The following is a 17,464-nucleotide window of genomic DNA, read 5'->3' as shown; positions in this document are numbered from 1 at the left end:
TCACTCAGTCGACAATCCCGAATCGAGTAATTTTACGAGAAGGTCGCACCAAACCAAATCACAATTTTCAGTCACGAATCATCAAGGGTCATGTTTTTATCATCACGAATTAGAAATGTGACGTTAGCAGATCTTCTACTGCAGGGGCGGGCAACATACGGCCCGCGGAGGGATTTTGTCCGGCCCGCGGACTGTTTTCCGTCTTACATGATAATGTGGCCCTCGGCCGCAGTCTGCTGAAATTCCACACTACTTGCTTCCTAGGTCCAATTTTGGTGACTGTATGTTATTATAATATGCCAGAGTGAGCTTACGCGTAAGTTCGTCGAAGCAAGAAAGACTTGCATTATCGGCAGGCCTGTTTATTTTTGGATTTCTCCAAAAATAACAAAAATAGCTTATTTTTGGATGTTTTGAAATTTTATTTTTGGAGGATCTCCAAAAATAAGAATTGAAGGTGTTTTGAGCCCTCTATTACTACTGAAAAAATCCACCAAAAGTATGTTATTATCATGTATTCAAGTCCTCCAAAGTAGTAAGGTAAAGCAATTTTGTTGCAGGCCAATCAGAGAGCGCCACGTCATCCTAATTGCCACGCCCATTTTCATCCCACAAGGGAACATTCATCTGCTACGTCATCTGTGCCACATCATCAAGCGTCACGCCTATAGTGCCACATCATCCATCCATTGCTATATCATCGCTGCATTGATTGCCGCATCTTGATACTTTTCTCAGATATTGTATTATGTGTATTTAGGACTAATATCATCCGTCCATATTTTTTAAACTTGATTTTATGTGTACAAGTTACGGTTTCTGCAGTTTCCACATTTTACGACTTATGTTTGCTGCGTCAAAACTTACCTTGGCTAGAATCGACAGATTTTCTATTATGTGTATTTAGGACTATGTATTTAAATTCCTATTCAGATTATACATAAATGCGAAAACTATGATGTCTATGTAAGGTTATATTCTCCGGATAATATTATTAATATCAAAATTCTACACATAATCACTAATTACTTAATATAAAATGCGATTTTGAGCGCTGCGACTTGATAATATGAACCCCTACGCTTCTGATGCATGATTTTTTGTGATAAGGACCTAGGTAACATTCAGAGTCTGCAACGATTGTTTGGATATACATTATAGCAATACCCACTAAACTATAGGCGGTTATATTACTCTATTGGTCAGAGATAACTCATCCGTCCATATTTTTAAACTTGATTTTATGTATACAAGTTACTGTCTCTGCAGCCTCCACATTTTACGACTTATTTTCATTAGACGCAGGCAAGCGCTTCTCCAGTTCGGAGCTACGGAAACAAATCACTCGCATGTGCGCGTTCCGAATAGTCTTGTAGAATTTTCTAAAGTCGTAACAGCTTAGTAGCATATACGCAAATCCCAAGGTGAAAATAATCGAACGAACTATAGCCGTAGGCGTGCGATTCGCAGGGCTTTATTTATACAAACTCTATATCGATGCCTGTACGCGAACCCCAGCGTTAAAACGATTAGGTCTAATTAACACGTTCTGAAGCCGAAAATTTAGTCAACATCATTGAGATAGCCATGATTTGAAGATGGTGATCGAGTGTGACAATAGCACTCGCCAAGGTTAGACAAACATAACCTTAAACTACTCTCTACTTCACAAAATATAAAGTTATAAAAGTAAGCAGATTTCTATGAAAACCCGTGAAATAGAAGTAAAAGTAGCCTAGAAACATAACTACTTAATGAAAAATCGTGATTCTTGAAGTGACCACATTTCATACGATTCAGTCCTTTTCATGTCACTAGAATAAGGTGATTAAACTGACAGTGAAACGCCGCTGGCGTCTTATAACGTAATAATGTAAGCTGCGTCGGGTGCTGCTATAATGTTAGGAGCGAATATAGTAGAAAGTTCACGTCTGGACACCTGTAAGCAGCTGCGCATACTACCGTAGTAAAACGCATAACGGAATTCACGCAAAAGTCGATATTGCTTTGTGATGCTTTTGATGTTGTTCCATACCGATTGGGAAGATAGGACTCCTAATTTCCTAACTAACTACATAATCCCTAGTAACGTAGTCAGACGCATAACGGAATTTACGCAAAATCGGTATTGCTCTGCGATAATTTTGACCACTATGTTTTGATAATAACTTGCTTCCGAGAAATAAATAACATTCATTATACGTTAGATGATACTTTTCCTTGATATTCTATTATGTGTATTTAGGGCTAATGCGACATCACTATATTGGCGACAGGCCTGATTTGAACACACTAATTTTGCGAATTAAACTTATCGCCCAACACGGACACTCAATGACGAGCACCCCGGAGACCCGCATAAATGCTCCACAATTCTCGACATATAATATACTGAGCATATAATAAGCTAACAAAACCTATACTTGAGTACTCCGAAATGTACAAGTACTTTAACTTTACACGACGTTTTTGTAAAATGAATACTAATTTTAATGGAAAATAAAAATTATGTACTCAAGTAAGTTTTTGTCTACACGCACCAACTACTCAAGTGTTTATGACACAGGAATGATTCATTAAGTATACCGCAAGCAGGCCAAACCTATACTTGAGTACTCCAAAATGTACAAGTACTTCGCTATGTACTCCCTCCACGTAAAAAGTATCTAGGTTTTAGACTACTTTATCGATTTTCGATGTTGCGCAAATACCACAAACTTTGCTTTCTTTCAGAGCTGGCAACTAAATGCAAGACAGACTTTACGCAAAAGTCTCTATTCTGAAAATTTTATCAAGTTAATACATTAAAAACTTATACTTGAGCACTACGAAATGTACAAGTACTTTATCTTTACACGACGTTTTTTGTAAAATGAATACTAATTTTATTGAAAAAATAAAAAATAAAAAAGAGAGAAAAATTACATTTTATCCCGGAACGCAAAAAGAAAAATCGTATGAATTTGTAAACTACTTATTCATGACATAGTAATAATTCTACTTGTACACTTTTTCACATTTTATAACACTTTAAGTAGTACTTAACAGTTTCAGTTTTAAATAAAATACGGAATATAAACTAATCGAAAAATTCGGTAACCAATTGCGCGTAGGCTATGCATACAAATGAGGAAAGTTACATCAACGCGCGTTAACTAGTTGTATCGAGTTATCGAATGATTTTTTCCTTACATCAAAACAACTAGAACGTGAAACTACATTAAAAACGTATCTAAATGAGCTCCAGGGCATTGTGATTATGCAGCATACCAAATTTCATCAACCATTTCATGATGGAACAACTTTAAAACTAACGCAGTTCTATAGCAACTTTTGCCTAAATCTGTTTTCGGTAGCGTATACATATACATAGTCAGCTTTAATAACAGAATTACCAAGCTAATATGTGACTCCTCACCTTGCAACTTGGTACGTAGTTGTAGGACATTGTGATTATGTAGCATACCAAATTTCCTCACGCATTTCATAATGGAACAACTTTAAAACTAACGCGGCTCTACATCGACTTTTTGCGTACATCTGTTTTGCGGGAGCGTATAGAACGTACCTATACATAGTCAACTTTAATAACGGAATTACCATGCTTAACATTGAATCCCAACTCTAAACTTGATACGTAGTTGTAGGACATTATGGCAATGCACCATGCTAAATTTCATCACACATCTAATGATGGAACACCTTTGAAACTATCGCAGTCGAATATCGACTTTTACGCATATCTGTTTTTCGTGAACATAGCATATACCGATACATAGTCAATTTTAGTAACAGAATTAGCATGTTAAACATTAAATTCTCACCTTGAACGTTGGTACGCAGTTGTAGGACATAATAACAATGCACCATACCAAATTTCGTCAGGCATTCCATGATGTAACACCTTTAAAACCAACGCAGTTCTATACAGACTTTTGGCTAAATCTGTTTTTCCGTAGCGTAGCACGTACCTATACATAGTCAACTTTAATAACGGAATTACCATATTAATAATCGACTCCCCACCTTGAAACTCGGTACGCAGTTGTAAGACATTATGACAATGCACCATGTCTAATTTTGTTACGCATTTCATGATTGAACAACTTTTAAACTAACGCAGTTCCATACCGACCTTTGCGGGAGCGTAGCACGTACCTATGCATACTCAACTTTAATAACGGAATTACCGAGCTAAACATTGAATGCGCAACTTGAAGATTGGTTCACAGGTGTAGGACATTATGACAATGGAACATATCAAATACCGTGTTTCCATGAAAATAACAAGACATTACACATCCAGTATACTTCCAATCGACATCGCGCTGGTTGATGCGGCGCTGTGCACCATATAGATGCGGCAATCAATGCGGTGATGATGTGGCAATGGATGATGTGGCACTATAGGCGTGGCACTTGATGATGTGGCGCAGATGATGTGGCAATGGGTGTGCTATAGGTGCGGCAATGGGTGGATGATGTGGCAAGGGGGCGTCCTATAGGTGCGACAGAAAAACACACATATTTGACCGTAACATGGTCTTAGTATGAACCGACATGCATTCGACTTGTGGAAAAATGTGTCGCACACTATTTCACCGAGATTACAACCCTTTCACGGATATTCGTTGGTGCTATCGATACGGTGAACAGCACGTTATGTATAGCGATATCTCCACAGTCAAATACGCGAACCATGCACAACCATATACCCCGACTTTCGTTGAATATTCACGACACCAGCAAATCTGTACATCTCCTTTCCCTCGACATGAATGATAGAATCCTCATCCCAATGCGCAGTACGAATGGTGGGTTCATCGGGTGTAAAATCCAAATCAAATGACACCAAGGTCTGCTTTCTCATTTTCAATATTTCCACCACCGCATCTTGTCTGTGTCTTAGCACTACCGTGTGAGGATGGCGAAATCTGTGGGTGGTAACACGGATGGACATGATATTCTTCGATATGATCAACTGAAACCACGGATGTGGTGGGTTAGAGTCTTGTCGTGATGGTCCGTTTCGAAATGCAAGCGGATGAACTAGACCAAAAGTTTCGAAGATGCGTTTTATAATTGCTGTAGGTGTGAAATAGACATCGCACTCTTGCGGGGAAACAACACGAATTCAGTCTTCACACCGCAGAAACACAGCCGCTTGGTTAACATCACAAAACCGCAATTGAACTCAAGATTGCCATACACGGAATCGCTGTTAACGATGTCTGACTGCGGCGTTTCGACGAGTAACGAATTCTCGTATTTAGTATTGATTGTGACACATAGTCAAAACAGCGACAGTTTTCACAACCCGGTACATACATTGAACCAACTGATGTAAGGTGAAACACTACGTTCACACCAAAAAAAGTTTGCAGGTATGACCACCACCAACATATAGAGTAGTAAGTGAGTAATTAAACTACATACCCCGATTTTACTATATTCCGAGATCCGGATCACGATTCAAGTCTACCTGAGAATCCGAACTACCCTGTGAAGTTGATATATCAAGTTGTGAACCGTGAAAGGGTTGTAATCTCGGTGAAATAGTGTGCGACACATTTTCCACAAGTCGAATGCATGTCGGTTCATACTAAGACCATGTTACGGTCAAATATGTGTGTTTTTCTGTCTCCAAGTCAGCTACCCCCACATTGAATGTACAGAGTCGGTGCATGTATGAGACTTCAGAACATGAATTTGTAATCCATGATGCTTGTAGTGCCGGCCATGATGTTATCCATGATGTATGTAATGCCACACACCTCCTTTACGCGAATACTTGGTATCTATGAACAATCGTGAAGTATACTGGATGTGTAATGTCTTGTTATTTTCATGGAAACACGGGGGTGTAACATGTTTGAATATTGTTCATTGGTTTGTCGATTCAGAGTTGATATCCGGATCCGGTTAATACTTTCTCGGGTTTCCGATTTCAAACTGAACGGTGGGATATGTATTGACCAATAAAGAGTGACACAATATAGTAAACATGTGTGAGAAAACTCACAAGTAGCCCGGATCTGTTAGCGCGACGGGGACATAAATTCAACCATTATCCGTGTACCAAGCAGTTACCAAAGTCATGGAGGTTGCTAATTTCAACATATTGACTCTGTGGGAGGCTAAAGCACGAACCGGGACACACACAGACACACACACCAGGACACACAATATCCGTCGATTTCCAAAGCATACATTTCGATATACAGGAGCATATTGTTATTTCATGTGGTTAACCGTTGATATAGATGCGATGCGATCGACGCGGGTATACTCTGAAACCGGTTGTCCGTTTATATGAGAAAAGATGCTGTGAAGGACTTTAAAAAGCGGCAGTTGAGCAAGACGTAGTTTGCTTACTGCAGTAATTCATTTCACTTGCAGAACTTCTATGGCCAAGCTCCACGTGTGTGTTTCAGAGTAGTTCCAAATGAATGAATTTCATTTTCACGTGCTTGGATTCGTTTTACCATACTGTAAAATACTGTTACATGCCCAAGTTGGGGATTCTCGTTACATTGTCTTCTTGTGTGTTGGTGATTAAATACATTGCGACGCTGTCACTTGGCTCTTAATTGGGTTGCTTCATCTGAAAGAACTAATTTTGTCTGTTATAATACTTTATTTGACTTGTATGGCGAGGCGTCTGGTATCGAGAAGTGAGATCGCAAGCAATCATTGAGTCAGTCGTGATGTCTGATTGGGTGTGTCGGCCTCTTATATCCAGCAAGTGTAATGTGCCATATTAGGCCATAAGTATCGTAGGCCCCGCGTGAAGTGTACAAATTTCGATGTTGCGCAAATACCACAAACTTTGCTTGCTTTCAGAGCCGGCAACTAAATGCAAGACAGACTTTACGCAAAAGTTGCTATTCTGAAAATTTTGTCAAGGTAATGGTTTGAAAACTTATACTTGAGCACTCGTACTTCTTGAGAATACCCAAGTAGGTTTTTTGCCTAGATGCACCACATAGTCTCAAGTCCTTATGATATTGGAGTACATCAACTTCATGATAGCTAGAGTATTAAACAGTAATATACCTAGACTACTAACGTTTTACTTACTCGGAAATGACTACTTCTACCTTATTTTAAAGGATACCTCGTTCGAAGCGAAATTGTATGTGGTTTTGGATAACATCCAAGATGTAGGCTCACTTTGAAGGTTACTTCGTAAAACTCAAATATTGCGCAGTGAGAGTTCGCAAATTCTCGAAGTATTTTTGTTATTTTTATTGCGATAAGTCATTCTGCAGCGCGAAAATGCGTCGTAGGATATAGATGAAACTAGCACCACTCATCAAGACCGCTGAAAACAGTACGTTTCAACATTAGTAGCAGTAAATTTCTAGTAAAGTACAAGACGTGATGATTTCCGAGTGAGTTAAAAAGTATTGCAGGTATAGTTTACCTGAAAACCGAATACTCTGAAATAGAAGTAGATGCAGTGTAAATAGTTAATCACTTGATTAAGTTTAGCGCAAGCAGATAAAACCTATACTTGAGTAGTACAAAATGCACGAGTACTTCGCTATCGCCTCCCTGCACGTAATAAGTGCTTTTACCGATACTCGTCGGTTTCAGTTTTAGATAGAATTCAGAAACCAAATAATTTCATAAACATAAGCTAATTTAATGAATTTACTCGAATGTACTATGCCGCGCTGATAAGATTAATTATAATATACTTATCATGTTACAGCGATTTTTCTAGCGTAGAAAATCTTTAAAATGTAGTAAGCAGGCCAAATGAAGATATTCGTTGAGTTGAATAAACATAAAAAATACTCTAGATCACTTTATCGGTACTTTACAGTTTCAGTTTTAGATAAAATTTGTCCCTTTCACCTATAATTACAACTCCTCGCTATCTAAACATGTTTAGAATATATTATTTGCGATGATACGAACCCGTGAAGTGCTCAAGTAGCTTTTCGTAGGATATAGATGAAACTGACAACACTCACCAAGACCGCTGGTCCACTGAAAAAAGTACATTGTAGCAGTAAAGTCCTACTAAAGTACAAGAAGTAATGATTTCCCAGTTAGTTGAAAAGTAAGTATTGAAGGTATAGTTTGCTGGAAAAAGCGAAAAACTCTGAAATCGAAGTAGATGCAGTGTAAATAGGTAATCACTTCATTAAGTATAGCGCAAGCTGGCCAAACCTATACTTGAGTACTGCAAAATGTACAAGTACTTCGCTATGTTCTCCCTCCACGTAAAAAGTGACTAGGTTTTAGACTACTTTATCGGTACTCGACAGTTTCAGTTTTAGATAAAATTTGGTAAGACTTTAAATTTTAAAGTAGTTTGAGCTTACGTTTGTATCACCTTGACAAGTAACATTATCAGACATGAAAATGATACTATCACCTAATATAGAAGTTAACACGCGTCAATGTGCTTCGGAATTCACGAGAAATTGCTTACTAAGAGAAGTATATTCTTGTATACATAATAGTGGAGAGAATCTTTAAAATGTAGTAAGCAGGCCGATGGGTATTCGTTTAGTTGTATAGGCATAAAAAACATTCCCGCGCGCTCTTAAACAAAACACTTCCTAACCCTACCCCCTAATACTAAGGCGCGCGGGAATGTTTTTTATGCCTACACAGCTAAACGAATACCCATCGGCCTGCTTACTACATTTTAAAGATTCTCTCCACTATTATGTATACAAGAATATACTTCTCTTAGTAAGCAATTTCTCGTGAATTCCGAAGCACATTGACGCGTGTTAACTTCTATATTAGGTGATAGTATCATTTTCATGTCTGATAATGTTACTTGTCAAGGTGATACAAACGTAAGCTCAAACTACTTTAAAATTTAAAGTCTTACCAAATTTTATCTAAAACTGAAACTGTCGAGTACCGATAAAGTAGTCTAAAACCTAGTCACTTTTTACGTGGAGGGAGAACATAGCGAAGTACTTGTACATTTTGCAGTACTCAAGTATAGGTTTGGCCAGCTTGCGCTATACTTAATGAAGTGATTACCTATTTACACTGCATCTACTTCGATTTCAGAGTTTTTCGCTTTTTCCAGCAAACTATACCTTCAATACTTACTTTTCAACTAACTGGGAAATCATTACTTCTTGTACTTTAGTAGGACTTTACTGCTACAATGTACTTTTTTCAGTGGACCAGCGGTCTTGGTGAGTGTTGTCAGTTTCATCTATATCCTACGAAAAGCTACTTGAGCACTTCACGGGTTCGTATCATCGCAAATAATGTATTCTAAACATGTTTAGATAGCGAGGAGTTGTAATTATAGGTGAAAGGGACAAATTTTATCTAAAACTGAAACTGTAAAGTACCGATAAAGTGGTCTAGAGTATTTTTTATGTTTATTCAACTCAACGAATATCTTCATTTGGCCTGCTTACTACATTTTAAAGATTTTCTACGCTAGAAAAATCGCTGTAACATGATAAGTATATTATAATTAATCTTATCAGCGCGGCATAGTACATTCGAGTAAATTCATTAAATTAGCTTATGTTTATGAAATTATTTGGTTTCTGAATTCTATCTAAAACTGAAACCGACGAGTATCGGTAAAAGCACTTATTACGTGCAGGGAGGCGATAGCGAAGTACTCGTGCATTTTGTACTACTCAAGTATAGGTTTTATCTGCTTGCGCTAAACTTAATCAAGTGATTAACTATTTACACTGCATCTACTTCTATTTCAGAGTATTCGGTTTTCAGGTAAACTATACCTGCAATACTTTTTAACTCACTCGGAAATCATCACGTCTTGTACTTTACTAGAAATTTACTGCTACTAAATGTTGAAACGTACTGTTTTCAGCGGTCTTGATGAGTGGTGCTAGTTTCATCTATATCCTACGACGCATTTTCGCGCTGCAGAATGACTTATCGCAATAAAAATAACAAAAATACTTCGAGAATTTGCGAACTCTCACTGCGCAATATTTGAGTTTTACGAAGTAACCTTCAAAGTGAGCCTACATCTTGGATGTTATCCAAAACCACATACAATTTCGCTTCGAACGAGGTATCCTTTAAAATAAGGTAGAAGTAGTCATTTCCGAGTAAGTAAAACGTTAGTAGTCTAGGTATATTACTGTTTAATACTCTAGCTATCATGAAGTTGATGTACTCCAATATCATAAGGACTTGAGACTATGTGGTGCATCTAGGCAAAAAACCTACTTGGGTATTCTCAAGAAGTACGAGTGCTCAAGTATAAGTTTTCAAACCATTACCTTGACAAAATTTTCAGAATAGCAACTTTTGCGTAAAGTCTGTCTTGCATTTAGTTGCCGGCTCTGAAAGCAAGCAAAGTTTGTGGTATTTGCGCAACATCGAAATTTGTACACTTCACGCGGGGCCTACGATACTTATGGCCTAATATGGCACATTACACTTGCTGGATATAAGAGGCCGACACACCCAATCAGACATCACGACTGACTCAATGATTGCTTGCGATCTCACTTCTCGATACCAGACGCCTCGCCATACAAGTCAAATAAAGTATTATAACAGACAAAATTAGTTCTTTCAGATGAAGCAACCCAATTAAGAGCCAAGTGACAGCGTCGCAATGTATTTAATCACCAACACACAAGAAGACAATGTAACGAGAATCCCCAACTTGGGCATGTAACAGTATTTTACAGCATGGTAAAACGAATCCAAGCACGTGAAAATGAAATTCATTCATTTGGAACTACTCTGAAACACACACGTGGAGCTTGGCCATAGAAGTTCTGCAAGTGAAATGAATTACTGCAGTAAGCAAACTACGTCTTGCTCAACTGCCGCTTTTTAAAGTCCTTCACAGCATCTTTTCTCATATAAACGGACAACCGGTTTCAGAGTATACCCGCGTCGATCGCATCGCATCTATATCAACGGTTAACCACATGAAATAACAATATGCTCCTGTATATCGAAATGTATGCTTTGGAAATCGACGGATATTGTGTGTCCTGGTGTGTGTGTCTGTGTGTGTCCCGGTTCGTGCTTTAGCCTCCCACAGAGTCAATATGTTGAAATTAGCAACCTCCATGACTTTGGTAACTGCTTGGTACACGGATAATGGTTGAATTTATGTCCCCGTCGCGCTAACAGATCCGGGCTACTTGTGAGTTTTCTCACACATGTTTACTATATTGTGTCACTCTTTATTGGTCAATACATATCCCACCGTTCAGTTTGAAATCGGAAACCCGAGAAAGTATTAACCGGATCCGGATATCAACTCTGAATCGACAAACCAATGAACAATATTCAAACATGTTACACCCCCGTGTTTCCATGAAAATAACAAGACATTACACATCCAGTATACTTCACGATTGTTCATAGATACCAAGTATTCGCGTAAAGGAGGTGTGTGGCATTACATACATCATGGATAACATCATGGCCGGCACTACAAGCATCATGGATTACAAATTCATGTTCTGAAGTCTCATACATGCACCGACTCTGTACATTCAATGTGGGGGTAGCTGACTTGGAGACAGAAAAACACACATATTTGACCGTAACATGGTCTTAGTATGAACCGACATGCATTCGACTTGTGGAAAATGTGTCGCACACTATTTCACCGAGATTACAACCCTTTCACGGTTCACAACTTGATATATCAACTTCACAGGGTAGTTCGGATTCTCAGGTAGACTTGAATCGTGATCCGGATCTCGGAATATAGTAAAATCGGGGTATGTAGTTTAATTACTCACTTACTACTCTATATGTTGGTGGTGGTCATACCTGCAAACTTTTTTTGGTGTGAACGTAGTGTTTCACCTTACATCAGTTGGTTCAATGTATGTACCGGGTTGTGAAAACTGTCGCTGTTTTGACTATGTGTCACAATCAATACTAAATACGAGAATTCGTTACTCGTCGAAACGCCGCAGTCAGACATCGTTAACAGCGATTCCGTGTATGGCAATCTTGAGTTCAATTGCGGTTTTGTGATGTTAACCAAGCGGCTGTGTTTCTGCGGTGTGAAGACTGAATTCGTGTTGTTTCCCCGCAAGAGTGCGATGTCTATTTCACACCTACAGCAATTATAAAACGCATCTTCGAAACTTTTGGTCTAGTTCATCCGCTTGCATTTCGAAACGGACCATCACGACAAGACTCTAACCCACCACATCCGTGGTTTCAGTTGATCATATCGAAGAATATCATGTCCATCCGTGTTACCACCCACAGATTTCGCCATCCTCACACGGTAGTGCTAAGACACAGACAAGATGCGGTGGTGGAAATATTGAAAATGAGAAAGCAGACCTTGGTGTCATTTGATTTGGATTTTACACCCGATGAACCCACCATTCGTACTGCGCATTGGGATGAGGATTCTATCATTCATGTCGAGGGAAAGGAGATGTACAGATTTGCTGGTGTCGTGAATATTCAACGAAAGTCGGGGTATATGGTTGTGCATGGTTCGCGTATTTGACTGTGGAGATATCGCTATACATAACGTGCTGTTCACCGTATCGATAGCACCAACGAATATCCGTGAAAGGGTTGTAATCTCGGTGAAATAGTGTGCGACACATTTTTCCACAAGTCGAATGCATGTCGGTTCATACTAAGACCATGTTACGGTCAAATATGTGTGTTTTTCTGTCGCACCTATAGGACGCCCCCTTGCCACATCATCCACCCATTGCCGCACCTATAGCACACCCATTGCCACATCATCTGCGCCACATCATCAAGTGCCACGCCTATAGTGCCACATCATCCATTGCCACATCATCACCGCATTGATTGCCGCATCTATATGGTGCACAGCGCCGCATCAACCAGCGCGATGTCGATTGGAAGTATACTGGATGTGTAATGTCTTGTTATTTTCATGGAAACACGGTATTTGATATGTTCCATTGTCATAATGTCCTACACCTGTGAACCAATCTTCAAGTTGCGCATTCAATGTTTAGCTCGGTAATTCCGTTATTAAAGTTGAGTATGCATAGGTACGTGCTACGCTCCCGCAAAGGTCGGTATGGAACTGCGTTAGTTTAAAAGTTGTTCAATCATGAAATGCGTAACAAAATTAGACATGGTGCATTGTCATAATGTCTTACAACTGCGTACCGAGTTTCAAGGTGGGGAGTCGATTATTAATATGGTAATTCCGTTATTAAAGTTGACTATGTATAGGTACGTGCTACGCTACGGAAAAACAGATTTAGCCAAAAGTCTGTATAGAACTGCGTTGGTTTTAAAGGTGTTACATCATGGAATGCCTGACGAAATTTGGTATGGTGCATTGTTATTATGTCCTACAACTGCGTACCAACGTTCAAGGTGAGAATTTAATGTTTAACATGCTAATTCTGTTACTAAAATTGACTATGTATCGGTATATGCTATGTTCACGAAAAACAGATATGCGTAAAAGTCGATATTCGACTGCGATAGTTTCAAAGGTGTTCCATCATTAGATGTGTGATGAAATTTAGCATGGTGCATTGCCATAATGTCCTACAACTACGTATCAAGTTTAGAGTTGGGATTCAATGTTAAGCATGGTAATTCCGTTATTAAAGTTGACTATGTATAGGTACGTTCTATACGCTCCCGCAAAACAGATGTACGCAAAAAGTCGATGTAGAGCCGCGTTAGTTTTAAAGTTGTTCCATTATGAAATGCGTGAGGAAATTTGGTATGCTACATAATCACAATGTCCTACAACTACGTACCAAGTTGCAAGGTGAGGAGTCACATATTAGCTTGGTAATTCTGTTATTAAAGCTGACTATGTATATGTATACGCTACCGAAAACAGATTTAGGCAAAAGTTGCTATAGAACTGCGTTAGTTTTAAAGTTGTTCCATCATGAAATGGTTGATGAAATTTGGTATGCTGCATAATCACAATGCCCTGGAGCTCATTTAGATACGTTTTTAATGTAGTTTCACGTTCTAGTTGTTTTGATGTAAGGAAAAAATCATTCGATAACTCGATACAACTAGTTAACGCGCGTTGATGTAACTTTCCTCATTTGTATGCATAGCCTACGCGCAATTGGTTACCGAATTTTTCGATTAGTTTATATTCCGTATTTTATTTAAAACTGAAACTGTTAAGTACTACTTAAAGTGTTATAAAATGTGAAAAAGTGTACAAGTAGAATTATTACTATGTCATGAATAAGTAGTTTACAAATTCATACGATTTTTCTTTTTGCGTTCCGGGATAAAATGTAATTTTTCTCTCTTTTTTATTTTTTATTTTTTCAATAAAATTAGTATTCATTTTACAAAAAACGTCGTGTAAAGATAAAGTACTTGTACATTTCGTAGTGCTCAAGTATAAGTTTTTAATGTATTAACTTGATAAAATTTTCAGAATAGAGACTTTTGCGTAAAGTCTGTCTTGCATTTAGTTGCCAGCTCTGAAAGAAAGCAAAGTTTGTGGTATTTGCGCAACATCGAAAATCGATAAAGTAGTCTAAAACCTAGATACTTTTTACGTGGAGGGAGTACATAGCGAAGTACTTGTACATTTTGGAGTACTCAAGTATAGGTTTGGCCTGCTTGCGGTATACTTAATGAATCATTCCTGTGTCATAAACACTTGAGTAGTTGGTGCGTGTAGACAAAAACCTACTTGAGTACATAATTTTTATTTTCCATTAAAATTAGTATTCATTTTACAAAAACGTCGTGTAAAGTTAAAGTACTTGTACATTTCGGAGTACTCAAGTATAGGTTTTGTTAGCTTATTATATGCTCAGTATATTATATGTCGAGAATTGTGGAGCATTTATGCGGGTCTCCGGGGTGCTCGTCATTGAGTGTCCGTGTTGGGCGATAAGTTTAATTCGCAAAATTAGTGTGTTCAAATCAGGCCTGTCGCCAATATAGTGATGTCGCATTAGCCCTAAATACACATAATAGAATATCAAGGAAAAGTATCATCTAACGTATAATGAATGTTATTTATTTCTCGGAAGCAAGTTATTATCAAAACATAGTGGTCAAAATTATCGCAGAGCAATACCGATTTTGTGTAAATTCCGTTATGCGTCTGACTACGTTACTAGGGATTATGTAGTTAGTTAGGAAATTAGGAGTCCTATCTTCCCAATCGGTATGGAACAACATCAAAAGCATCACAAAGCAATATCGACTTTTGCGTGAATTCCGTTATGCGTTTTACTACGGTAGTATGCGCAGCTGCTTACAGGTGTCCAGACGTGAACTTTCTACTATATTCGCTCCTAACATTATAGCAGCACCCGACGCAGCTTACATTATTACGTTATAAGACGCCAGCGGCGTTTCACTGTCAGTTTAATCACCTTATTCTAGTGACATGAAAAGGACTGAATCGTATGAAATGTGGTCACTTCAAGAATCACGATTTTTCATTAAGTAGTTATGTTTCTAGGCTACTTTTACTTCTATTTCACGGGTTTTCATAGAAATCTGCTTACTTTTATAACTTTATATTTTGTGAAGTAGAGAGTAGTTTAAGGTTATGTTTGTCTAACCTTGGCGAGTGCTATTGTCACACTCGATCACCATCTTCAAATCATGGCTATCTCAATGATGTTGACTAAATTTTCGGCTTCAGAACGTGTTAATTAGACCTAATCGTTTTAACGCTGGGGTTCGCGTACAGGCATCGATATAGAGTTTGTATAAATAAAGCCCTGCGAATCGCACGCCTACGGCTATAGTTCGTTCGATTATTTTCACCTTGGGATTTGCGTATATGCTACTAAGCTGTTACGACTTTAGAAAATTCTACAAGACTATTCGGAACGCGCACATGCGAGTGATTTGTTTCCGTAGCTCCGAACTGGAGAAGCGCTTGCCTGCGTCTAATGAAAATAAGTCGTAAAATGTGGAGGCTGCAGAGACAGTAACTTGTATACATAAAATCAAGTTTAAAAATATGGACGGATGAGTTATCTCTGACCAATAGAGTAATATAACCGCCTATAGTTTAGTGGGTATTGCTATAATGTATATCCAAACAATCGTTGCAGACTCTGAATGTTACCTAGGTCCTTATCACAAAAAATCATGCATCAGAAGCGTAGGGGTTCATATTATCAAGTCGCAGCGCTCAAAATCGCATTTTATATTAAGTAATTAGTGATGATGTGTAGAATTTTGATATTAATAATATTATCCGGAGAATATAACCTTACATAGACATCATAGTTTTCGCATTTATGTATAATCTGAATAGGAATTTAAATACATAGTCCTAAATACACATAATAGAAAATCTGTCGATTCTAGCCAAGGTAAGTTTTGACGCAGCAAACATAAGTCGTAAAATGTGGAAACTGCAGAAACCGTAACTTGTACACATAAAATCAAGTTTAAAAAATATGGACGGATGATATTAGTCCTAAATACACATAATACACACATACCCAATTGTTATCTGATACATTGGGCCTGTCATATTGAATCCAAAACATCATTCTGAAGAACCAAGAATAGCAGTCTCGGAAACTCGGTCTCGGTACAGCATAGGAGATTTTGGCCTTGAAACTGGAGACTGTAACACGACACATATGGTTTTATTACTGTCTATAGGTCTGCTGCGAAATCGTCTTTGGAAAATATATTACCGAATATATACGTGGGTGAAAGCCGTACACTGTTACATGACATCATCGAGAAGTAGCCTCATGGCCCTTTTAGGTATGGTACACTGTCAAAATAATGCGTAAAATTTACTGAGGAATAGGCTGATCAAGTGATCAGCTGTTAGCCGACATCGAAAACGAAATAGCTATCGCGCTTGACAGGGGGTTGTAAGCAAATGGCTTGAAGGCCACAATTTCACGGTGAAATTGACATTGGAGAATATAATATCAAAGTAAATATTTGAATGCAAATGAGAATGATATCATCATCTCGTCACCTATCTCAGTATGGAACACAGTTAACGTTACCACAGATACACTGGCTTTTGCGTGAAATCCGCAATGCGTTGTAGGCTGAAGTGTCAGATCTGAGCACATCTCTACCATATTCGACCTCGATAACGAAATTACTGCCCTAATCATTGAGTGTCAACCTTGAGACTTGGCACAGCGTTCGATACTAAAATCAAAACACACCGTGCAAAATCTCATGACAGATCTAGGTAAGGAGCATCGTTAAAATCAATAGAGACCAATACCGGCTTTGCGTAAAATCTGTTAGCGATAAATGACGAGTCAGCTCTCACTCGACTTAGGAAACGAAATTACCACTAACATAGTTCAGTGACAAACTTAAAACTTGGTACAGCGTTCGATACAAACATTAAGACTTACCGTGCCAAATGTCATAACCGATCTCAGTATTGAACATCGTCAAAATCAATGGATACCAATACCGGCTTTCGAGTAAAATCTGTTAGCGATACATGACGGATCAGCACACACTCAACTTCGGAAACGGATTTACTACCCTAAACTTT

General features: G+C 38.3%; 1 protein-coding gene across 2 annotated transcripts in view; it reads left to right on the top strand.

Moving 5' to 3' along the window:
* The first annotated feature begins 12,433 nt into the window (after positions 1-12,433).
* LOC145438265 (E3 ubiquitin-protein ligase MIB2-like) overlaps positions 12,434-17,464 on the top strand; it is a 63,589-nt gene continuing 58,558 nt past the window's right edge. The window contains exons 1-2 of one of the 2 annotated variants that reach the window (XM_080315650.1): positions 12,434-13,133; positions 13,189-13,335. In XM_080315650.1, coding sequence (XP_080171776.1) covers positions 13,306-13,335 — 30 coding nt within the window. In that variant the 5' untranslated portion in view covers positions 12,434-13,133; positions 13,189-13,305. Of the gene's footprint in view, positions 13,336-17,464 lie in introns of both variants that reach the window. The other variant, XM_080315651.1, reaches the window with a different exon arrangement.

The sequence above is a fragment of the Botryllus schlosseri genome, chromosome 4, assembly GCF_051294905.1.
Source record: "Botryllus schlosseri isolate E-star chromosome 4, Bs_hap1, whole genome shotgun sequence".
Taxonomy (NCBI): Eukaryota; Metazoa; Chordata; class Ascidiacea; order Stolidobranchia; family Styelidae; genus Botryllus; species Botryllus schlosseri.
Note: the sequence above shows the minus strand (reverse complement) of the source record. Positions and strands in the feature narration are given on the sequence as shown.